The sequence below is a fragment of the Amblyomma americanum genome, chromosome 2 (genome assembly GCF_052857255.1).
Source record: "Amblyomma americanum isolate KBUSLIRL-KWMA chromosome 2, ASM5285725v1, whole genome shotgun sequence".
NCBI lineage: Eukaryota > Metazoa > Arthropoda > Arachnida > Ixodida > Ixodidae > Amblyomma > Amblyomma americanum.
The window spans coordinates 64,974,419-65,000,664 of record NC_135498.1 but is presented as its reverse complement, the minus strand read 5'-3'; the positions used below and the strand labels follow the sequence as shown (position 1 = coordinate 65,000,664).

The 26,246-nt window shown below is 46.5% G+C and overlaps 1 protein-coding gene across 1 annotated transcript in view; it reads right to left on the bottom strand.

Moving 5' to 3' along the window:
* LOC144118641 (uncharacterized) overlaps positions 1-26,246 on the bottom strand; it is a 59,162-nt gene that overhangs the window by 29,071 nt on the left and 3,845 nt on the right. The window contains exon 2 of the mRNA XM_077651518.1: positions 368-683. Coding sequence (XP_077507644.1) covers positions 368-683 — 316 coding nt within the window. The remainder of the gene's footprint in view (positions 1-367; positions 684-26,246) is intronic.

The following is a 26,246-nucleotide window of genomic DNA, read 5'->3' as shown; positions in this document are numbered from 1 at the left end:
AAACAAACGTTGGTGCGGTCAAGCGCTATTCCTGCGAGTACTAGCATGCGGGTTCAAAAGAAGGAGCTAATAGATACCAAAGAGGATATGGTCATGAAAAAAATCAGCATAAGGAGTGAGAGGTGCATAAAGAATTAAGAGGTCAGCTGCAGAAAATTTCATACAGAGAAACAAGATGAAGAGGGGAGGCCGGGATGTTAGCCAGAAGGTAGTTGCAGCTCATAAAACTCAATATGCGCAAAGAGGCGCCATTATATGTGTGAGCACGTCTTTCTAATTGCCTTAAACTACGCCAACTCGCCAAGGATTGTGTTCGTGTTTTATTTAGAATGGCACATGAACATGGTATAAAAGATTCATTACTTACCGGCATAAGACATTGCGCGTGTTCGGTCCAGTTTCCGACGTATGACCTCACGTGCATCGTGACGTTATCTCCGAAGGAAGCATTCGTCACTATGTCGCCACTCGGAACTTGCACAACGGTAAGGCCTGCAGGGCGCATAGGACTCTTTTCTTTTCTCCTTTGTTTTCTCTGTTTTTTATCGCCCTTTTCCACTCTTGGTTTCGCTCTCCTTTCAGATATGATTAGAGCTTTTTCAGCATCATCGTTTTTGGCGTGTGCAACTTCTCCGGTGAGTGCTAGATCTACACCTCCAGGTTCTTCGTCTTCATAGCACTCCCTGCACGACACAACAACAATATGCCTTAAAGTAATGCGCACGATGAAGACCACAGTAATCTGTATACATAAAAAAGTGTAACCAAGCACCTTTTTGCACTTGATAGGGTCTTTTAAATTTTATATAATTTTGCCGCGCACAAAAGGTTCCCCAAAATCATTGTACCTGCTTGTTTCGAGGAATCCCTGCTGAAGTGTAATGTTACTGTTTTGTTAGAATGGCCATCAGTTTTCTTCTTCGCTGAAGGCGATGCATTTCACCGCAGCCCTGTTTGGTTACTAGCGACCATTCCCTATAATATGTTCTAGAGGCTTCGTTTTACCAGACCACAGATAATGCAATCAAAATATAGATGTTTTCGAACGGATGGCTTTTTTCACTGCTTCGGCCGCTTTTAATTCTATATCTTATGGTTGGGCAATTTTCGATTTAAATTAGACTTCAAGGGAAAAGCAAATAGATAGAAAGTTCTTAGAGCTTTAAAAGTGAGGTGGGGAATGCCAGGAATTTTTCAGCCCAAATGATTACTAGTGAAATAATCGCAGAAACTGAAGGTTTTCGACGCGAAGGACGGTGGCATTATAGTGAACATTGATGACAGAAGAGGGATTAGAAAGTCATCGGCAAAAGGTGAGGAGGGCTGAAGGCGCAAAAGGAACCGTTAAGTCGGAAACTAAAGCGGCCGCAATGAGAGACAGCGGGTCATCGAAAGGCGCATCGCAAAGAGCAGCGATGAACGTGAGCAACGGCAAAGCCAATGACATCAAGGTGTCTCCACCGAAAATGTTAACCAGCAGTGAAGTCATGCGAGCAAGAACTAAGCACAAAATTAAATAACAAATAAAGCGCCCGCGATGACGACTCGCACTGCGCAAGGAGCAAAACGGTTAACAGGCTTGCAGATCACGGGGCACAGGTAGTCCAGAAGGGGGTGACATGGGTTTAAGGAGTGTACGGCAGAATTTGTCGTTCGTGATGCAGACGGCAGTAACAGTGCACAATAGTGAAATCTCTCTAGCTACGTCAACAAATTCTTCAAGAACAATAGCTACAGAAAGGCGATGACTGAAGCTGATAGACGTATGCACACTTCGGGCAACAGGAACTGAGGTGCCTGTTTGCCGAGTTAGGCTCACGATCAGTCACAGACTTCGGAGCAGATTTGGGAAGCCAGCGCGGCGCCAAAGGAATCTCGCTCGTGCGTGCTGCAAAAAGATCGAGAAGTTTGGAGCGACCTCGATAACTAATAGAGAGAGCGCAACCTTGAGCGTGCTTAGGATTACTGTATAAGTACCTACAGTAACATTAAGCGTGCTGTGTGTTGTCCTCTCCACTTCGCTCGGAAACGGCGGCGCTGGGTCAAAACAAACAACTCGATTCTTGTGGAACCTGTCTCTGCGTCTAATTGCGGCGCGAGCCTGGTAAAATGGTGAGAGAGGCGTTTGTACTGTGGACGCTAGCTGCATGTCGTGGTTGACTTGAGCGAAGTGACAAAGAGACGCGACCGCCTTACATACCAGATTACGAATCTCTCGCGCCGAAACTGTTTTGCGCGTATTCTCAATCCCAGGCTTCAGGCGCAATCTTTGTGCGTGCTGTCAAAGCGAAATGAACTGCGTTTGGGCCACAACAACATACTTGTTTTTTAACCTCTTTGAGTGATTAAAAATACCCGTGTCATCATCCTACTTCCGTGTCATCAAGAGTGATGCCTGCTCACTTGTACTAGTGAGCTGGGCATCACCGCGTTGCCCAAGGACGCCGTAACAACCTCAGGAGAAGCAGCTGGGTTTCTGAGCAGTGTATGTGACGTACACGACGTGCGTCTGCATAGATAACCCCAAGGCGTTAAAAATGCCGACCTGTGTCGATAAATTACGAGCCAAGTTCAAAAGCACGAGTAGTAGTGTGTTTGAAACGGTCGGCCTAACTGCGTGGCCATCGCAATACGCTCAGCATCCACTCACCAGGGATCATGAACATGCAGGCGTGCTCGGAGCATTTAGAAGGATGACTGTCTGTGCACCGCTGGAGGATACTGTTAATAAAAGTCTCTTTTAGGACTAGGAGTTCTGCTTTTTTGCAGCTAGTCGCACCCATCCCTGCTGATGTTGAGTGCGCCGCAGCGGTGTCTTAGTGTCCATGTTATGACGGCTGAACGGTGTCTTCGGCCCGCGCTCATCTGGAATCCAATGTGGTCAGTGGCTTCTGCCCACCGCAGCACTCCGAACATATACCGAATGAAACCCTGAGCCAATGCTTCTTCTTGGCTACACAAGAAAGACGAGTGCAGCCCACAGCTACAGCGTTGGTTTCTTGCGTTTACACATTGGCAGCACATATCAGCGTCATCTAGCTGAAATTGAGCGGTGGCTTGCAGCATGAATTTGCTCCAGAATTGTAGAAAGAATTGGCTCCACATGAGCGATCTGCCACGGACCTCTTTTACTCGTTGGAACTACCTCGTTTTTAATTGCAGTTCGAGTACTCAAGTCTGACATAACTGGGCAACGGTTCGCAATGGTTCCCTGAATTATCGTATACACCAAATTTGTAGCATTTTCGGCTATGCAAGTTCTTAATTCACGGGTCGGATGGCTTGTGATTGTAATTTCAAGAAGCCATATCAGTCCTCACGTCTATACAAATATTTCCGCATTATAGCTCAAATGTAGACATGCAAATGAAAATTATTTCCATTGCTTGCTCTATATAATTGAAGCCTGCCTCATCGTTTCACGACCATATAACAACACGCCGTTTGAGAAAACGCACTTTGGAAGTTCTTGCACCCACCGGAGGCGGACGAAGGGCCTGGAAAAACAATCGCCAGTGGACACAACGGCTGCTAAAAGTCGCAGGATAAGGAGACTAGATCACTGCAAAGTATGCAGATAATTATAGCGTCATGCCGTATTTAACAGAGTGCCGACTGGCCTTCTCTTCTTGCGTGGTAGCTCGAAATTTGCGCTTTTGTTCCAGTTCAAAAGTTGGCGCCAAGGAACTCTCAAAATGTCGGCTCTTGCATCGTTTACTTTGTTCTCTGTCTGGTCCATGTATGAAAGACGTTTAGCGCCATAGGTCTATACCTGCTCCGTATTTCTAGCTTCGCTGGACTGCAGTGTCGGGAAGACTCGTCCGGCCACAAACCTGCTAGACAACGAGAACCATTTTTCGGGATCACTTCAGCGAGATCCATGGGTCTTCGGAGTGACGCAGTGCCCGATGAACAAATTGTGTTTCCTTTTTGTGATCATAAAGTTTTAACGTCCCCAAGCGACTCATGCTATGAAGGACAGCGTTGTTGAGGGCTCTGGATAATTTCTACAACCTGGGGTTCTTCAACGTGCCCGGACATCGCTGAGCAGATGATCCCCAGTCATGTCATGTCCCGGACATGTTTCGCCTCCGCCGAAACATGACCGCCGCGACCGGGATCAAAACCCGCGTGCTTCGAGTCAGCAGCCGAGCACTATAACCACGGAGACACAACGGCGACTTTACGTTCTCTTCTGTATGCTTTGCTCGTGTATTAGGGAACTCTGATTCGCGACCGGCGAGACCTGAGCACCAAGGGCCTCTCCTTAACACTTCGCGGCTGTTCCGGCTAAGGTTATTACGCTGAGTGGAGGCAATATCCTGAGAGACCAGCATTGGTACCCCCACACTCTGTAATAGTGTGTAGGAGTGCACTCCACTTGTATTCATTGTGAAATTACTGGCGTCAGCGGCAGGGCTCGACTCCGTGCATTAGTACTTATTGCGAATCCTCACGGAAAGCTCCGACGAACCTTTCCTCTTAGTCTTTTGGTGAGGCAAAGCGCCAGCGCAGTCTCGAAGGTGGTGGCCTCCTTATTCACAACGAAAGCAGGTTACACCTGGGGAAAAGGTGCAAGCTCTGGATGAATCCGCCATTCATGCGTTTCCGTGGTGCATATGGTTGAAGGTACGTGGCGCCATATGAACTGGCCTGAATGCCCTTTCCGGACTGCACGCCCGGTCGACAATAGGAATCCCGGTGTTGTCCGCAGCGCCATGTACCCTCTGATTGTGTTGGCCCAGGCAGGCCGCCCCAAGCGAACAAGGCGCTGTACCTCGGAGTTCCGGTTAGCATCTCGGAAAGCTTAGGTCTATATCAAAGCTGCGGTATGCGTTGGTGCGCCCAGCAGCGAGTGCTTGGCGAGTTGTTCAATGGCTGCGCTCTGGTCTTAAACGTTTACCCCGGGCTCCTGCAGCGAGCTTCCGAGGCGCTGATACTGCACAAGAGGGTGGATCAATGTGCCATGATGGTCGGCGAGGAGGCCAGCCAATGCCATGTCAATGCCCAGAGGTTCAGAGGGCACGTTCTGGAGCCGCTCCGTTTGAGGGGCTCTCAGCTAGGCCATGGGTGGTGGCGTTATCGCTGCAACCATTCACTGCGACAAATGACATCAAGCTAAACGATGTAGGAATCCAATGAGAACGTGCTGTGGAACGAATGCAACTCTAGCGGTCACAAAGGAGAAACTGGAGACGCTGCGCACGCGCCGGGGATGCTGTTATATTCTGGGGCAGCAGGTACGGCAATAACAACACCTTTATTATCGCTGGCGCCCGGAGCCACTCGTCCGACACATGGTATTCACGCCGACACTGAAAATCTTTTGGCCCTCACGGTTTAAAGGCCCATCACGCCCAAAACTGAGACGCCTTAACCGTTTCGTTTTATATTTTCGCAGTGTTATTTAGGGCGTCACTAAGTGTAGCTAGCACTTGACAGCATACCTAAAGAAGAACGGCAAAACAGTACGGGCAAACTGACAACAGAAAGCGTTCCTAGACATCAGGTGTGCCCTCCTGTAGCTCCATACCTTGGTCTACTACGGTGATGGCGCCGAAAATTTCTGTATAGGGATGCCAACCAAGATGTCCTAGGGAGGCCCACTAAGAAACCGTTCCGGCAAGCAGAGGGTCTTCACTTATTCTAACCGCCAGTTCTCGGACCACACTTGCGAGCCCGAGTGTCTCGCCGATAGCTATGCAGCCGACACCTTCCATACTCCTCGGGCCGCCATTTCCTTATGGTTACTGAGAACAGTGCTCTATGTTGGCAGGATCGATACCAATACCTGAAGGCTAATATCGTGCTTCGGCCTCTTCAGCTCCAAGAGAGTTATTTTACCATTGCTGATTGGAGGGGCGCTGCACATCAAAATACTTATTTTCTTTCCTGCCACTCTCTAGCTGTCACATAATTAGCGGACTTGTGGAATGCACGAGAGCAAGACCTTTACTCGCTTCCATTATCTCGGCCCTCAACTGAGGTGGCACGCGCTACGACATGCTCCGGCGGTACTACCGAGTGAAGAATGCCCTCTTCTTACATGTGAAGCGGTTTTCCGACCAACCTTCCACATGGCTGCGAGCAGTGGCGAAAGAGCTGCGCCTGCAGATATTATGGCGCTTGCACAAAGTCCTCCAGGCGGGACACTTCACTCGGAGATAAAACCACCGCCCGCATCTTGGAGACTTTTTTTGCCCAAGCATGCGCTCCCTGACCTCAAGGAGCACATTGTGCCCTGGCAGACGTACCAGAGCAATGTTGTTGAATGCAAGAAAGAAGCCGTTGCTAAGTTTTCTTCTGTCTAGCTCCCCGTTCGAAATCGTAGGTCTTCACCATTTAGGCCCACTTTTCCAAACCCGTCATGGTAATAGGGAGGTTGGGGTCGCAATGACCACTTCTTCTAAATGGCCGAAGCTTTACCTCTTCCCGAAACGTCGTCGCGCCACGCAGTAATGTTTGTAAAGCGGAACTTGGTACTACAACATATCACTCCTCGTCATCTCAACACTGATTGTGGGAGCTCCTTCATCTCTGCCGTTTGCCGTTTAGGTCCTGTCACGCACCACCCCAAGGATATCCCTGAGCACCGCTAGCATGATGGACACCGAATATTCCATGAGCACATGTCCCATATGATGCCATGCGGTGCGGGCACCCACTTTGACGCCTAATCCTCTTCTTTCGCTTTACTTTACCCCAGGGGCTCGGAAAAAGAGAACGTGGTGTGTGCGCAACGCTTCGAGCCCAGAAAATTCTACCTCCTCTACTGCCTTAAATGAGTCATTGTTTCACAATGGTTTGTCTGAACAAAGCACTCTGGCCAATCCCCCCTCCCCTGTGGGTATGTGTCACTCCAAAAGAGGACAACAACAAGAGTTGCGACCACTCAGTGTAAAAGCTTAGGTTTCGAACGGTTCCCGTGGACTCACTTGCAGTCCGCAAGGTACTGCGGTTGCGATAAGCCATGGGAGGGGACTTGGCGTACGTGAGAGGCGCAAATGCGGCGAGAGATAGCAGAGCGATGGCGGGTCCTTAGGCCGAGTGGAACAACAGGATTCAGCGGCGTCGGGAGGGCTTTGGTATAGGAAGCCAGTAAAGTCAGCTATCGAGACAACGCCCCCACAAGCACAAGATACAGCACCGAGACCATTCAAATTTATCGGCTGACTTAACATCACCGTCTTTGTAATTGCGCCCACTGGTGGCTGATACTTAACTTTACTTTGCTTTTCTAGGCAGGCTTTGGATTTGTCTCGCGAATTTCCCATGATGAAAGCTTAGCAGTTCAAGAAAAAATATTGTGCACCTAGGCAGTTTCGCAAGACAAATGCGAAGCCTACCTAGGTGCACAATCTTTTTTCTTGAATTCGTAAACTGCCATCATGATCTTAGAAAACTGGCCAAATGCGCTTATTGCCCTATCGGGATACGGATTTTCTGTCACTGCTTGCGCTAAGTCGTCGTATTCCAGTACCGCTAGCAGCTCCTCTCAACCAATTGTAAATTGTTGTTCCTTTCCGAGAGTGTTCAACAATACTCGTTCGCAGCAAATCTGGACAAAATCATTTTTCAGCGTGACGGAACTTATAAACGCATTTTTCATATATTGTAATGAAAATTAAAAGTGAAAATTGGTTTTTAGGGAAATGAAATGGCGCAGTATCTGTCTCGCATATCGGCGGACACCTGAACAGCGCCGTAAGGGAAGGGATAATGGAGGAAGTGAAAGAAGAAAGGAAGAAAGGCGCCGCAGTGGAGGGCTCCGAAATAATTTCGATCACCTGGGGATCCTTAACGTGCACTGACATCGCACAGCACAAGGGCACCTTAGCGTTTCGCCTCCATAAAAACGCAGCCGCCGCGGTCGGGTTCGAATCCGGGAACTCCGGATCAGTAGCCGAGTGCTCTAACCACTGAACCACCGCGGCGGCTAATCATTTAAGATTTCAGTCTAACAGTCAATATATGCGCAGATGTCCCCTCGGCAGGCTTGTATTTTTTTGTAATAAAGTATTAGAGCCCCAGCTCAACTAAACGGAAAAGTGGTTAACCATTCCGTGACCGATTTGACCTTGGTTTAACGTTGACAAGCACAGCATGACAACAGATTGACTTTGACAGATTGGCCTTAGCCAATTTGGACCAATATCGATATCTAATCATAACTGAGCATTCCTGACACGTTGGCGGCCTCCAAATATGGTGCGCGGGACCCCTGAAATTTGACTTCACTCGATTTGGACAAAAATCGATCTCCAACCTTAAGTGACTATGCCCGACACGATAGCGACCTCCATTTTCGGCCCAGGCTATTACCAAAGCTGCCCTGCTCACCCCTGAACTTTGACCTTCGAATATTTGCAACAAAAATCGATGTCCAACATGATTAAGCGTGCTCTACACAATGGCAACCTTTGAATTCAGCTTGGGGTGATTTTCTGAATTTGGCCGAGGCGAGTCCCTAAACTTGACCTTGGCCGATCAGCACGAAAATTAAGTCCAACTATAATTCACCGTGTCCGACCCGATGGTGACATCAAATTTCGCCCGGGTTATTTCCGAAAATTCGGCCCAGTCCACCCCCTAAATTTGACCTTGGTGGATTGGCACTAAAAGCTGTGCCCGACTACAGCTTAGCGTGTCGACACGACGTTGGCCTCCAAATTTGTCCCGGGACAAGGTTAAAGCTCGCCAATTTTTATCGTCAGAACTGTCCGCCAGTGAGTTTCTATGTCAGCCTTAACTACTCGATGTGAGGGATTGAGAAACTTTAAAAGAAAGACTTTGCTAAGCATAAACATTTAGGGCGTCACCTTCACTATTTACAGAAGAGTACCTTAAAATACTCTTATAGTATAAATTGTCGTCCAAGAAAGTTGAGCTGGTTACTGCGTATTAATTTTTTAACCTATATTAACTCCCCACTGAACACCAAAGAGCTCTGCAGTTTCCTGGGGCTATACTCTTATTTACGCCGTTTTATACAACGCTTCGCTGACATCGCCTGCCCGCTGGCGCGTCTGCTACCCAAAGGCGCCATTTGGCTGGACTTCTGAGTGCAATTCATTCTTTCGTTAGAGTTCCTTTTGACCTCACATCCTACTCTCCGGCACTTTGATCCTTCTGCGGCAACCGAAGTCTCCAAGGTTTCAAGTGGCGTTGGCATCGGTGCTGTTCTGGCATAACGCTGCTACAAGCGCGAGCATTTTATTGCATACGTGAACCGCTCCCTAAAGAAGCCAGAACGGAACTACACTCTAGCCGAATAGAAATGCCTTGGAGTGACCGTCGTCGTCCAGCGGTTTTGCTCGTAATTGTACGGACCTCCATTCAACATATTAACTGAAAAGCACTCTCTATGCTGTCTGGTCAACCTTAGAGATCCCTGTAGTCGTCTCGCGCGCTGGCCAGCTCATCTAGAAGAGCATAACTTCGCTGTTGTGTACAAAGTGGTCGAAGACACGCTGACGCCGACCGCACTCCCCGGCTTCCGCTTGCCGCCGCGGAGTGTGTAGCAGACAATTCATACAATTATATTCCTTTACACACGCCGAAATTCCCGGATGTTCATTTCGTTCGAGCTCAGCAGCAAAGTGACCTGGGTCTCAAGCCCTTCTATGCCACCGTGCGCGATCGTGGGGTAACTGGTCGCTTTTATCGACTTGACGGTTTCCTGTGGAAAACGAACTATTCCCTGTGGGCACACGGTTCTTCCTCGTGATTCCACAAAGCCTTTCGTCGTCAGTGTTAAGAATTCAGCAGGACGACCCAAAGTGTTATCGCGGATTGCCTTCAATACTTCGTTGCGCGCAGGGACTGTTGTATGGCCGAAAATGTGCTCCACAACTCAACAGAACGTGACTTGGCCTACAAAATGTCAGCGATACAAACGTCCTGTGACTGCTCGAACTGCTCCACTGTAGGCAGTGACGCCTTCCCACACTCCGTTCGAGCAAGACTGCATAGATTTAAAGGACCACATCCAGAATTCTTCCGATGCAAATCGCTGGATCGTCGTCTATTCCAAACATCTTACTAATTACGGTGAAACGACTGCCCTCCCTTCGGACCTTGGGTATAAGGCTCGGTGTTTCTGCTGCGCAACGTCGTCAATCGGCATTTAATTCCGCGAGTTATAATAATTGACCTAGGCCGTGAGCTCACTGCTGATGCCATGGAGTCGCTCCTGCGTGTGTGCACAGAAATTTTCCGCCATTTCTCGTCTTATCATCCACAAACGAGCGGCTTGACTGAGCGGGTCAACAGAAGTCTAACCTAGATGCTTCCGTTGTTTGTGGCCTTGAATAACAGGAACTAGGACACCGTAATGCATTTCATTATCTACGTATTTAACACTCATGCCCATTAGAGGAGTGAGTATAACGCTTTTTCCTGTGCGTTCGGCCACTGCACTGCATACTGAACAACATCTTGCCTCTTTCCGCCAATGAAGACCCTACTCGTCGAGACGCTCTGCCTTGCCGAGGAAGCGTGGCACATCGCCCGCCTGCGGACAATAGCTTCGTAAGAACTCTCTATGGAACGCTACGATGAGCGCCGTCGGCACGTCACCTGCGCTCCAGCTGATGTGGTCTGGTTTTGGCGACAGCTGAAGCAACATGGCCTTCACCGAAAAGTGTTGGCGCACTACGATGGGCCTTACGTCATTATTACTCACATAAGCGACGTGACCCACGAGACTGGACGTCTCAGCGCAAATTGTCGCCGCTCCACAAAGACCGAACTTTTTCACTTGTCAAGGTTGAAGCCCCTGCAGTCTCGCGGGAGTGCATAACTCGCCCCGTGGGCTTCGGTTATGTGAGCGGAGCGAGTAACGGCGTCGAAGACATTGAAGCGATATAGGCATGTCCCTCAATGTGTCTCACTCGCCATGCGCATAACATAAGCCAGGCTATATTTTTACAGCTCTTAAACCACAGTAACACGTCATTCTATCGTTTACTTATTTTCCCGCCTTTCAAATCTCGACTAGGATTGATGATTGTTATAAAGTGAAGCCAATGTTCGCTTACGCTGAAAAATGCCGGTATTTCCGTCTTGTACTATCAATGGAATTCATTGCAACCTAGGATTGCTACTATCAACGGTTTTCATACTTTTCAAGTAAGCGCTTCACTTGTTGTTCGAAACTCAAGGCCTGTTATAATAGTCTTATTTTGTATGCTACGTTGCCTGAGGTGTTGCCCTTTCGTAATGGTAAAGAATAAAAAGTTACCGAAAAGACCCGCGAAATGTTTCCTGTTCATCTCTCTCTTATTTTGTCGCAGTATGATCTTATTGCGAAGGCTGTCCTGCATCTTTTTACTTTTTTTGCGGTGCATAACTTAGCCTCTTTTTCTGTCTTCGGTACTGAGAATATTTTCATTATTGTGCATTCAACAACCCCCCCCCCCCCTATTAATGCCTTTCCAAGCCCTTAGGTTATCTAAAAAATAAAATAAACGTTCTTTACTGACGAGCTTCCATTTGTTGTTCCTTGTGTTACTTGCTTATGAATAAGGTGGAAAACACTGAACATTACGCATACATTTCTTTATAGGGCTAATCTAAGTAGCACGGATTATACAGCAAATTGTTATGCTACATGCTGATTTCTAGAGCCGGACACCGGAAACTTCGGCATTCAGTATCGCTTTCCGATTGTTCCCTTTCTATTTATCAGCAGAAGTTTTTGATTGTTACCGCTCTCGTTATCACCAACATTGTGTATAACTGCGTACAACTCAAGTTTTGCGAACGCTAACGTCCTAATTTCTTAGATTCACGAGACCGAGCTCTCGTCGTAATTACGGCGCTAGTGGAAGGTTAATGAAACTGATGTCAAATCCTTGCACCGATACGCCAAGAACAGGCGAGGATTTTTCTACATGTTGTAAACTCTAAATCAGCGCTAAAAAGTGGGTGCTAACAAGCGACGTAACAAAAAAAGAGCGCGAAAAGTTTCTTTAGTGACACCTACCTGAGGCTGTTCCTTGCGGTTTTATCAGATAAAATCATTGATGAGCCCTTATGCATTCCTGCAGTGGACTTATCTACGTGTAGCACGTAATAAACCCCACATTATTCTGCTTCTGTATTCTGTTTAAAGCTTTGCATTGCTCTGTTCGCCCGTCAACACAGCGTTTCGATTCCTCACTTTGTATTTGTCTTCAGCAATAGGAGATTAGTTTTTTACGGCTGCTTATTCAGGGCGTTCGGTAAGCAATGCAACATATATATGTGCTGTCGTAGCATTGCATGTATGGTCTTGAAACGTTCTGCGCAACATATTTATACCTTCCCAGGCCAATACGCGAATTTTTAACAATTTCGAAAAGATGACAGCTTTCAGCTTGTTTTCTGTGAAGTCTGTAACTTGGGTAATTTCGAAACAGAGAGCTGTAACTGAATTCCTTTTGGCTGAAAATGAAATCTTCACAAACTTTTAAAGGCGCTTACATAGAGTCTATGACGGCCTCGCAACGGGGAAATACACTACGAGTCACCGGGCGAAGTGCCTGTTACCATCAGAACAAGGACAATAAAATTCGACGTAGGGGTGAACCCAAGAATGGAGTCGCGGAGGCCTCGCGGTGCAAGGCACTTGGTATTCCCCCCCCCCATTGCAAAACGAAACCATCGCCTCGATGCGAAATGAGCTATGCTCAAGAGAAGAAGAAAATAAAAAGCAGAAGAAGGATGAACACAGGTATACAATCCGTGCTATGCAGCTGCACAATCACCAAGGCGGCAACAACAACAATTCGTGCTAGCTGGGGGGTTGAGAAAGATTAGTGATGCTTGCTGGAAGATAACACTGCAAAGCGCAGCTAGAACAGCACTCAGTCACGCGATAAGTAAGGCTTCAAGCACGCCACATGCACAATTTCCGGCCACTGACGTCGATGGCCGACGGTCACAGTTCCATCAGGAACAACATCGTAGTTGACGCCGCCGATTCAGTGCAGGACTTGTACGGTGCGGAATATCGATGGAAGACCCTTTCTCAAAACCCCTTTTGGAGCACAAGTTTCCACACCCACAGCTGGTGGTCCGGTTCGTAGTGAACTTCCCTGTGCCGAAGGTTGGAGCGTCTGGCATCGAAGGATTGCTGCTCCTTAATGTTCACGCGGGGCAGCTGACAAGCTTCCTCTGCTTGCTCTTGAACATCGCCTCCGGCCAGTGGGACCACCTCAACCTCGCACAGAAGCATCGAGTCCAGCATAAAGTGAACCTTCCTAACATAAACGAGACGGAAGTGACTAAACTGTGTGGTTTCCTGAATTGGGGCATTGCACGTGAAGATGTCGTATAGCATGATGTCGTCCCACATTTTATGCTCGACATCGACGTAATAATAATAATAATAATAATAATAATAATAATAATAATAATAATAATAATAATAATAATAATAATAATAATAATAATAATAATAATAATAATAATAATAATAATAATAATAATAATAATAATAATAATAATAATAATCAATCTTTATTTTTTCGGTGCCCAGGAACAACCCAAAGGTCTTGGTGCTGGTACACCATTCACACGCACAAAATGTACATTTATTTCACTACAAAGGAAGACACTCAGGGGAGGTAATGCAGCAGTCAAGGCGATAGAAAAAAAAGACACATAAACTAGGCGCGACAGCAAGCATGAAACAAAAAAGCGAGAACAAGGAAACAGCGAGAACAGCGGTAAATGAAAACAGCTAGAACAGGCAACAGACATATAAATAACTAATAAAACAATAAACAAAGAGAATGAACACAAGAACGACCGATAACAGCCAAGTACAGCATATATCAAAATACAAACAAGAATAAAGGCAATACTAATATGAACGAATAAGAGATCTCTGAAATACAAGCTAGAAATACAATCATACACAATAAGAAATGTAATTAGTGAACGCGTTACAGACAATCAGGCGTGAGTACACAGTATTAAAGAAATAATATTAATGAAAACAAGTACACGTGATGTACAATTAATACCGGTGCAAACGCACAAGTGTAGTAAAGACAAAATGCATGAAAGGGGAAGTTATGTATGAGAAAAAGAGTGCTCAAAGTGGAACGTCACGGACATTCAATATAAAGGAAGGGAGAGAATTTTCGAATATATCAAGGTGAGGACAAAGAGAATTAAACAACTTTTGCATTCTGTCCAGAGGGGAGAGGGAGTGCAGGAGCGCAGAAACTTGAAATGGTCTGAATTCCCTTATGCTCTTTCGCGGTACACGCAAAAGGATACGCGCTAGGAGCTGAGGGCATAGAATGTGACCATGAAGAAGTTTATACAAGAAAATTATATCTGCCCTCACGCGACGGCAGCTAAGAGAAGGAAGCTGCAGTGAGGTACTCCGTCTGGGATGAGAGCTAGAAGTTTTGCAAGAAAACCGATGTTGAAATATGCGTAAAAACTTTATCTGAACTCTGTCGATTTTTTCACAGTTCGACTGGCAAGTGCCGCTCCAAACAACAGACGCATATTCCAAAAGCGGCAAGCATATGGAGAGGTAGAGCTTTAAGAAAGGGAGTTGGGATCGAAACTCTCTCGAAAGCCTGCAGATGAAGCCGAGTGTACGCATAGCCCGTAGAGCAATGCGTTTTGTATGAGAGGAGAAGCTGAGGCTACGGTCGAAAAGTACGCCGAGGTCATTAATTTCATCAACCCTGGGCAGCGGCCTACCATTCACAGAATAAGAGTAGAGAAGACTGTGCGTTTTACGCGTAAATGAGACAACCTTGGTTTTAGATGAATTGAGAGTGAGCCCATTCTTCAAGCACCAATCAGAGAAGGCGGATATGTCCGATTGCAATGACAAGCAATCATGAAGAGTATGTATTGCCTTGAACATTTTTATATCGTCCGCATAAAGGAGAAACGAGGAGTTTTTGACCACGGAGAAAACGTCATTGATAAAAACAGAGAACAGAAGCGGGCCTAATACCGAGCCCTGAGGAACTCCGCTGGTTGGAGTGTAAACAAATGAGGTCGGTCCATTTACACTGACAAAGCAGGACCGATCAAGAAGATAGTTGCGTAAGAGGGCTACAATTGAAATGTCGATCTCAAGCAGCAGAAGCTTTTGAAGAAGTAATGAGTGAGTAACAACGTCGAAAGCTTTGCTCAAATCACAGTACACAGCGTCTACCCGACTCCTCTGAAGGACTTTAGCTGATGTATACGTCATAAAAGTCACAAGGTTAGTTGTAGTAGAACGACATTTTATGAAACCATGCTGATTATGTATGATTACATGTTTGAGGTGGAAGGAAAGTACTTTGTGCAATCTTTTTATGTTAATTACTTTGGCAGCCGCTAGATGGCACTACATGTAGAAAAATACGTTGTCACTAGTCTGCGCATTCTACTTTGAGTGAATGTGGAGAAATGGACGTCCACCTCGAACAGCGTGTAAACATAAAATTCTGTGTGAAGCTTGGTAAGACAGCCACACATTCTGTGTCAGCCAAAACTCTGTCAGCACTCCCTCGGTCGCGTTATTTGAAAGTGAGATAGGATTTTTAAATGCCTCAAGACGTATTACCTTCTTGATCTTTGACGCATTGTATTTGGGTTTTTAAACTTTGGAGATGATAGTGCCCTTTTCGCTATCTTTGTAATACGTGCCTATAGCACCTATCTTGTTTTACTGTATGTATATATTTTTGCGTTCCTTCTTAATAAAACTTAGTTGCGAGACAGCGCTAGTTTTGTCCCCTTCCTGTGTCCTTCGTTCCTTCGCGCAGAATTTACCGCCAAAATGAACTACATCCAACTCGCCCAACTCACCATTCTTCAGCCACACATACGTATGAGCTCCTTTGTGACGCTTACAGCAACGAGACATTATCGCGGGCGTAAGATTTCGATTGGCACAAGACATTCGTTTCGGGGAGAACGTCGGTGGAAGACAACACAAGGCAGGGGCGCCCTTCAGCCTCACGGAATGAAAATAACGAGACTTAGATCAGGGAAATCTTACAGCAAGACCGCACCATTACAGTCCGCATGCTGTCAGCTGCTTTTGACATTACAGAATTATATCGTTAACCTGTTTACATTACAGTTTACCGTGCCCGGCTAGCGACTCTGCGCATGCGCCGCCACTTACCGGTACGCTAGCACTTTACGGAATCTCTTAGCGTTGCGGACAGTTAGCGTTCGCTCGTAAACAAAGATAGCGGCGCACTGCATGGCCGCTTCGGACCAAATACAGCACCGCTGCCGCGACCTTCGGCGCCATTTCTAGATATAAATGAAGGCATTCGCTTGTAATTTTCCGACTTAACTCATACGTTGAGGTTTGAGTAATAACTAGGCCATGTTTTTGAGATAATTTGCTGATTTTTGGGCAATTAAGCCTAACAATATGTCGTGCACATAGCCAAATACCAACGACTACACTGCAGCTATTCAGTTTTGTGCCCGACCTAACATTTTTCTATATTTTCATGAGTTTTCCTTGCAAAAAAAAAAAGCCTCCTAAAAATCTCGCTATATTCACCAGTAATTGCAGAAAATAAATGTTTCTCCAGCCCTGGGTTTGCGCGCTGTAACTTACTGTCGTTAGGTGGCGCCACTGTGAATACATCCAAACACATAAAGAAGCGATGATGCTGCGCGGCAAACGGGTCTCGTAGTTGCACTTTTTTACAGCGCTCGCAACGCAACGAGCGCTGCGTATGCAAGCTTACTGTGGTCTGCGTAGCGAAATCGTCTACTGGCCAGGGTAGGCAAATTTGTCCATCTTCGCGGCACATTTGAAAATCCGCTGAGTCGGCTTTTAGCTGAAGTGTAGTCGGTACGTCTTTAGATGCAGAGAAAAAAGATTATTAAAGTGCATGTAGCATCGAACTTCATAGAAATGATTGCAATGTATCTGTATTTTTTTTTGCAATAAAAGCTAGGCATCTGCCATCATGATCACTCGTTTAGCCTTACGGTAACTTGTTACAGGAGATATGGTACGCTAAAATGTCTTCTGGCGCCGGCGCGCTAACCGGAAAGTCCAACGTGTGGTAACACGGTAAACGGTAACGTAAATACGGTAACAATATGCTATAACTCTCTCTTCCAGTTCGTTGAATATGGAGGGCAACGTTCGGGATGTGCTGAAGTAGTGTCCGGCGTGCCTCAAGGCACAGTATTAGCTCCATTTCTTTTTCTTATCTTCATAAACGACATGGCAGACATCGACTCTACGGTCCGTATGTTCGCAGACGACTGTATCATTTACAAAGATATGAGTAACTATGAAGATCAATTAATTCTTAACAACTCACTAGTGCAAGTTTCGGAATGGTGCAAACAGTGACAGATTACGCTTGACTTAGATAAAACTGTTTCTATGACAGTAACCAGGAAAAAAAAATCCTCTAATATTTACTTATGGCATTGAGAACCAGAAACTAAAGTTAAAGAACATAAGCACTTAGGAATTTTGATCTCATCGGATTTGAAATGGAATAGGCATGTTGCGTATATAATATCTAAGGCACTTACTGCGCTCTATTCGTTGAAGCGTTCCTTAACATCTGCTGCACATGACACCAAATTATTAGCGTATACCTCGCTTGTTCGTTCAGTACTAGAATATAGCACAATTTGTTGGTTTCCGTCGACTAACCACTGCATGATCAATTAAAAAGCGTTCACCGAAAGGCCATTAGAATCATCTATAACAAGTACCGCCGTAGCGATTCCTCTACAGCACTGTTACGCAAAGCTGGTCTTCCAAGAATACAAAATAGGGCCTAATTCTTGCGGCTAAGGTTTCTTTTTATACTTTGAAATGATGCTTTCAAAATAGATCAAAATAAGTACTTGTCATTTTCTAAATCATTAAACTCGAGAACAAAGCATACTAAGCACATTACCGAGTACAGATTTCATAGTGGCACATTCAAATCTTCGTTCTTTCCACAAGCCATCTGAGGTTAGAATGCGTTGCCGAAAGATGTGGTCACCTGTAATTCGTTTGATGCTTTTTTTGGAAGGATTGTCAAATCTTGAATCGGAATAAGCGCACTGTTTTGGAAATGTTTGTTTTTATTTTGCTTTCTGTGCACATATGATTTATCGGATTGTATTGCATTGCCTTGTTCCTGTTTTGAAGTTATTTTGCAAGCAATTAATGCATTTTCATTCCTGCACTAACCTGACCGTAAACGTTTTTTATGTGTGTATGTAATTTATCCCGGTCCGGCGAAAGCCTCCACAATAAGGCTAGCAGTATGTTGTGAATAAATGAATAAAATAGTAAGACAACATGCCACCAAATTTTGCGTGAGAACTTGGGGAAACGAAAGCTGAATGCCAGACTTGCGCCGCACTCCCTCCCACAGGGCCAGAAGGACACGCGGGCATCAGTGAGCACTGGTTTGGTCTCCGAGACAGAGAAGGATGCTGCATTCGTCGACAGTACCATTTCTAAAGACGAAACATGGCGTTTTCAATACGATCCTCAAACAAAGAGGAAGAGCGCCGAATGGCGGACCACAAGCTCTCGGGCGTCGAGAAAGGTGCGGCGACAGAAGACCAAAACAAAGACGATGGTGATAGTTTTTTTCGATGCCAGCGGTGTCATACACCAGCAGTTCGTCCCCCAAGTGCGTATGGTGAATCAGGAGTTTTATATCCGCGTGATCCAACAGATGCGTGATGCACAGCGACGCCGTCGCCCTGACTTATGGGCACCTGTACAATGGAGCCTTCTCCACGATAACGCAAGGCCGCACACTGCTCTCAGCGTGACAAAATTTCTCGCCAAGCACAGCATTACTGTACTTCCCCGTCCGCTATACTCGCCTGACCTCTCCCCATGCGATTTTTTCCTGTTTCCTCGTGTGAAGAAAGCCCTGAAAGGTCGCAGGAAAGGGAGCGTGGACGCTATTCAAGACGCCATGACATAGGAGCTGACAACCCTACCAAAAAAAGTGTTTTCCGACTGTTTCCAAGACCTCACGGAGAGTTGGAAGCTTTGTTTAGACTGCAAGGGAGACTATTTCGAAGGGGTGCTGCACAAATGATTTCAATGTTAAACGCATTTTTTAATGGACTCAGTCTCAGAAATTTACGAAGAAAGGTTGTATGTATAAAATAATAAACCCATAATGACATAGCAAAAGAAGAACGAAGGATCCTCACAATTTACACAATGCAATGGCATGAAAAAGACACTTGAAAAGAAAACATTGGAATAACATCGAATAAGACTAGCTTTCTGTAAAACGACGGAGATTTCCGTGCATACAAAGTATTCACTGAAAGTTTTAGAAAGAACCTAAGCCCAAGAGTTTCTGATATGCGACATACTGGTGTGTTGTATCTTGTCTGAATAGATCATTAAGAAGTCGTGAAAGCCGGTTTTGTAAAGTTTGTAGACAATATGTTGCTCGAAATGGCTTGAGTTTCTATATGTTCTTATTTTTTTGTTTCGTAGCTTTGTTCGCACCTTTTCAGGCCAGAAAGATTTTAGATAAAGGCAGTTTTATTCAAAAAATTCTGTTTAAATGTTCGGCGGAGGCGATAGTCATATATTTTTGCTACAGGAATAATTTTGTGTTCTAAAAATATTTCTCGGGTGTGATGTAACCCTGCTAATCTCTGTACAATCCGCTTTACTTTTTTGTTTTAACACATGTAATTTGTTCAGATTTTCTGTGTTGTAGTCCCTCAGATAAGGCTACAATAGTTCAAGCGGGAGTGGAATAAGGAGTGATAAACTAACAACATAACATGTGATGGTAAGGTTTCATGGTTGCGATAGAGAAGATCAATTATTTGTGACAACTTGGAAGCAATGTGGGCTATATGATCGTCCTAGGACATCATTGAACTGGTTTTGTTTTCTTCACATTTATTTGAAATGCATTTTTGTGTCCATGTGTTAAGGTGTTTCAGCATAGAGTTGGCATTTGAATTGGCATTTTCACCACCTAGGAAAATACTAGTATGATCTGTGCATATAATAAATTTTGCGAGAGGAAATACATTGAAGATGTCATTAATACATGTATTAAACAAGAATGGACTGAGTATATTCCTTGCGGAGCACCGCATCGAAGAGGGAGAGTTTGAGACATGAAGCCAACAACACTGACAGCTTGTCGGCGGTATTCTAGATATGATTTGTCTATCTATGCTGCATGACCGCGGAAGCCGTAGCGTAACTTCCGGAGATGTCGATGATTTATAAGGTCAAAAGTCTTTGTGAAATAAATGAATATGCCTGACACTATCCTGTTCTGGTCAAATTGTTTTAATATACATATTACTAGAGCGAATTCGGTTGAAAGGTACCCTCTAAATTCATATTGCGAATTGCTAAGTATGTGGTGTCTGGACTGAAATTCTGCAATGCGTTTGCGAAGAGCTTTTTTCTAATACCTTTGGAATATTAGAAATATTCATACTTGGCCGATAATTGCCTAATTCCTATCACCCTTCTTGAAGAGTGCAGAACAGCGGGCAACTTGCATTCCATATAGAAAAACATGCTTTCTGATGTTATGTCTACTCATTCCGTTAGGCTGTTTGTACGCCAGACTGCTATATTCCGGGAAGATTGAGCTCAGCTTTTTATTGCTTCTTTCATTGCCGGCAGGTATTAACCTCCCGCTTGAACTGTGGCCAGTTATAATAATGACGTCCTGAGGGTAGAGTGTGGGAAAAACGAGGGTGACCGGAAGTCGATTCACTATTGCAGGCAAAGAGGACTTCATCCCGATGATCATACGGTACGACGAGAAGATAAATTTTCACACTAGAGGCAGAATTCTTCATGTAAAGCGAACCAATCAGGAGGCTGATTTATGATGGCCCAGAAAGCCCATGAGCTAGGTACAGTAGTAATGTACGGTCCTCATCTTCGAGATGGCAGATGAAGAACCACATCTGTACGTAGGCGGGCTGTCTTGAAATGAGATCGGACGTACTAACTGCTCCGAGAAAGTTGTCGTAGTCTGTGGTGTCTTGTGGAGGAGGTTCACCACGAGTGCTCGACAGACTATCAGTGTCCATGTGCTAACGTACGTAGTTATAGGCAACAGCGAAATCGAATTCCTGCAGGCATAGTGCCCAACATGCTAATCGGCCACAAGTGACCTTTAAATTCTTCAGCCAGAACAACGTCTGATGATAGGTGATGGCACAAAACGGTCTGCCATAAAGAAATAGGCGGAACTTAGCGGTGGCGTATAATACCACCAAGTATTACTTTTCGATGGTAGAACAGTTCGGTTCAGCACGCGAAAATGCGAGGCTGGCCTTGGCGATTACTTCGTTACACCGCCTTGTTGCTGAACTCGTCGTCGAAATGTGCCAGTATCGAGGGTCACTCAAGCCGCCGTCGCAATTCGTCGAATGTCGCTTGCTGTTCGCTGCCCTAGGAAAATGATGCGTAATTCTGGAACAGCAGCTTCAGAGGGCAGGCGAGCTGACTGAAGTTTTTAATGAAGCGACGGTAGAAGGAGGAGAGGTGAGGTACCGAAACCATCGGACTGCTTTTTTGTTTGCGGGGACTGGAAACGCTTCGTCGGCAGAAAGCTTCTCAATGTCAACTCGGATTCCGTTAGGACTCACGACGTGCCGGTGAAACTTCAATTCTGTGAGCTCGAAGTGACACTTTTGTAGTTTGAGGGAGACCATGACGGATCGGCTTCGGGCACAGTTCTGAGGCGCCGCAGATCTTGCGTGATCATTCTTGAAGAAATTATAACGTTTCGATATAAACAAGATATGTCTGCCGCTTTATAACGGTGAGCACAGTGTCCATTATTCTTTGGAAGGTTGCAAGAGCGCAGCAGGGCTCGAAGGAAGGACGCCGAATTCATAGAACCAGTCAGCTGTGACAAAGGCAGTTTTTTTCACAGTCCCTGTAATCAACTTCTATTCTCCAGTAACCACTTGTGATGTCAACCGAAGAGAAGTACCTGGCTCGCCGAAGTCGGTGGAGGGAGTCATCGATACGCGGCAATGGACAGACGTCTTCCTCAGTCACACTGCTCAGCTTCCTGTAGGCGACGCAGAAGCGCAGTGCTCTTTGTTATTCTAGCTTACTTCAGGCGACGCCAAGGACTGTGTGACGGTTAGATAACGCTAGCTGCAATCATCTCTGACTTGCCTTTGTATAGCGTTTGACTCGCGTGGAGAGACACGAAACGGTTGCTGATGGATGGGGCAAGCCCCTTCATGCGTTGTAATCCGGTGTTTAATGATCGACGCTTGGCGCACTAAATGACAGTGGGATACACACAACAAACTAAATAAAGCTAGAGGTCCCGCAGTTTTCTCTTTTTGGCAGGTGGAAGACATGAAGTTATGCTGTCGTTGAATGCAGCAAGTCTAGGCTTGGTTTCCTTGCAAACAAAGCATTCGGCCACTTTTTGAACGTGGTCGACGTGCCACGAAACAGATGACGATTCTCATTGCAGAAACTGGGGACAAGCACTTCTGTCCGACCGTAATAAAGGAAGCCGTGACTTCGGGCCACCGTAATCACTGAGTGAGCAAGAGGGTGTCCCCGATGTGTGGGTCGTCGCAGGTAACTCTAGCGAAGATGCTGACGCGTTGTGGTACGTTGCCATTATCGTCAGCGACGTACAAAGTGGACTGCGAGCCATCATGCTTGAGTTTTTCTGTGGTGATTTAGGTGGAAAACGTTACCAGTTTTCACCAACTCCCGGAATGACTGGCCCGACACCAAAACCCATATCACAGATCAACTTCCGCCGGTGCACAGATCGAGTCACTCCCAGCCGACATTAACAAGCCCTAGTCAAGACCGCATCTATTTTGACATCCTTGTTCTCGTCGACACGAAGAAGGTTAGTGCTTTAATGGATACAGCTTCGGATTACTTCATCCTTAGCGGACTGTTTCCGACGGCACTTAAAAAAGTGATGACACAGTCGAAAGGGCCAGCCATACGTGCGAGCGGATGACATGTCTTCGCGCCACTCAGTATATGTACGGCCCGGGTAACGATGCTGTATATACAGGCAGCTCATTGGTAACCATTTTTCTAGTTTTGGGTTAATCCGTTCGGGAGATTATCCTTGGGTTTGACGTTCTGCCAGAGCACGGTTTCACTATAGACCTCCCGAAGCGCTTGGTGCCGTTTTTCACCGAAATGGCTGCAGAAAAACCTGAGCGCAGTGGTTTCCCGTCTGCGCTGCTAATCACAGTGCAACCAAGCGCCAGTACCCTCGATGGAGTTACCTGCGACGAGTCATATCGGGAACAATGGGTTGTCGAGCGTCTGAGGCCAAGGCCTAGTCAGGAGGACATGTTCCTTCCTTTTGCCCTGCCTCAAGGGCAAGAACTTTGTATTCCCTCAATAAACTTCAAACCTATTCCTCTTACTTAGTCTAAGGATTTCTGGGGCACAAGGTCTTGCCTTCCTTCATGGCAGTTGGACAGAGGTGATTGTCAACAATTTCTGCAACGAGCATCGCCGTCTGTTCAGTGGCACTGACATAGCTTATGTCGATCATGTTCAGGAAGTGGCCGAATTCTTTGCTTTCGAGGAAACCACGCCTAGAGTTCCTTCGGATGTGGTCAACGACGTCGACATACATCCAGGCCTGCCGCCCACAGAAAAGAGGAAACTGCAGATTTTGGTTCAGTTTGGTGCGTGATTTACGTCGTCGGCTAAAGCGCGCCAAACATCGCTCTTTAAACACCTGATTATTACGCAAGCAAGTGCTCCACAGATCCATCAGTGGCCCTATAGCGTGTCTCTTCGCGAAACAGACGCTATCAGAAACCAAGACGAAGTGATGTTATCAAATGGCGCCATCCAACCGTCAAGTAGTCCGTGGTCGTCTCCTGTCCTTCTGCCATCCTGCACCGACTTCCCTTCGGCGGCGACTACATGAAGCTTAGCAGTGTGACAAAGAAATACGTCTATCCACTGCCACGTATGGACTACTTCTTCAGTCTGCTTCGGCGAGTCCGGTCTGATCGCAGTCCGGTTGACCTCGGGAGTGGAAAAACGTTGCAGTTTGGGTCTGTTGGTATAACATGAAATGTAAAATATAGCGCACAACCAGACGAGGCAGTGAAGGAAGACAGCAAAAGACGATCGCTCGTGTATTCCTGTTTTTCTTCACCGCCCTCGAATGGTTGTGCGCTAAAATATTCATCTTAGGTGTGGATGTTGGCAAATTGAAGTTGAGCGCTGCTTGGACAAAACAGCCTTCGTCACACCGTAGAGGCTCTACAGATTCCACGCCGTACCCTTCGGGCTCTATTGCGCTCATGCAACCTTCCAGAGAATGATAGACACTGTGCTGTAAGGTATGAAGTAGCCGACATGACTTGTTTATCTTGACGATGTAATAGTTCTTCTGACAACGTTCACTGAAGATCTTCACCGTCTCAGAACTGTCCTCGAAGCCATTCAGTCTGCCAGACGCTCCCTGAAACCACGAAACTGCCACTTCCTTTTCACAGATTTGAAGATTCTTGGGTACGTCGTCAGCGCTGACGGAATCTGAACTGACCGTTGGAAACTCGCTGTCCTTGCGGCCTTTCCGGTTCCCGCCCACAAAAAAAGCAGTCCGACGGCTTCTGCGCCTCTGATCCTGCTAACCTCTCTTGATTAAAAACTGCTCAGCTTGCCGGCCTTCTGGCACCCCTACTTCACAACGACACATCATTTTCAAGGGGCAGCTAACGGCAGGAGCCCTTCGACGAGTTACGAAGCGGGCTTAAATCATGCCCGTTACTGGGACATTTCAACAACGATGCCGACACCGAGGTATGCACAAATTCGAGCAGTGTCCGCCTTGGTGTCGATCTTGTTCAGCGGCAGGACGGTGTCGACAAAGTAATCGCCACCACCAAAAGCACACTTTCGCACACTGAATAGAACTACTCAACCATTGAAGAAGTATGGCTATAATGTAAGCCAACGCTAAGTTGCGCCTACTACTTTATGGCAGACCGTTTCTTGCCGTCACCCATCACCACTTGTGATGGCTGAAACAATTAAAGGACCGTCGCGGCCGGTTAACTCATCGGGCTCTACGTCTGCAGGAATTCGATCCCGCCGTTACCTGTAACTCCGACCGGAAGCACACTGAAGCTGAAAGCCTGTTGCGCGCTTCCATCGAACCTCCTCCTCAAGCTTCCTCGAAGCAGTCGGCACGTCCGATTTCAAAACTGGGCGCTGACGCCGACCTGCGGCTGCTCGTCGACCATGCCGAAGGAGGAACACTATAGTACCCCCGCTACCTATCCTGTGGGCTGTCATAGTGCTGCCTCCGAAGTGGTGTACTTGATAAGAATCGATCTACCTCTAGGAAAACTTGCCTTCAAGCCGTCCGGCCTGATCTACAGAACAATGTCCTCTCTGCGTGCCATAAACATTCGACTTCCTGCCATACTGGATTTAAAAGCACCCTTTCTTGAGTCCGTCAAAATTATTACTGTGCACAGCTTACTTCAAGCGTCAAAAAGTTATGCAGGACCTGTCGGCAATGGCAGCGGCGAAAAAAAACCCGCGCTCAATCCTGCCAGGATGTTACATACGATCGAGCCACACCTTATACAATCCGCCTTTTTCATTTTTTTTTGTTGCACCACCTGGCGTACACCGTTGGAACCTGACTGGTAGGGTACTGCGCCGGATAGAGAGTACTGCTCCGTATAGCTGAGTGCGGAGTTGTTGGTGCGGAATACGTTTCGTTTGCCTTGCTTCCGTTTCTTGTGCCGAAGATGGCGTGTCCTTGGACACACCTAGTACGTTGCGTATTTGCAGGGCTTAATGAAGCCTGAGTTCCGAAGTCAGTGGCGAAGGCGCGGCAGGCGCGCGTTGGAAACGCCTTAGAGCACTCGCCCGTTTGGCCACATTGCTTCAAAAAGCAAAAAGCGTCGGGGAAAATTGTGTGACGTGAAATCCAGGTTTTTTTATGGCCACCAGTAAAAGGTTTCTTCATTAAGTGCGCACGTATTCAACCTCAGTACGTCGTCCATAGCTGTTACAAAGTGATTGCGGCACAGTCTTGACGTGAAGGCTCCAGAAGGCTGCTCTGATCCTCCAGCCTGCGAACAGCTTTGATCTGTAGCTCCCCTCGCGCCGCGCTCGGCTCGCAGGCCATGGCTTCCGTCGGCGGACAAGAAAGAGGAAGCTGTGCTAGGCCGCCGCAGCGCGAGCAGCGCAATTAAACTGGTCACACCTCAACGCTGTCGGAGCTGGTTCTTCCTCGCCTTAG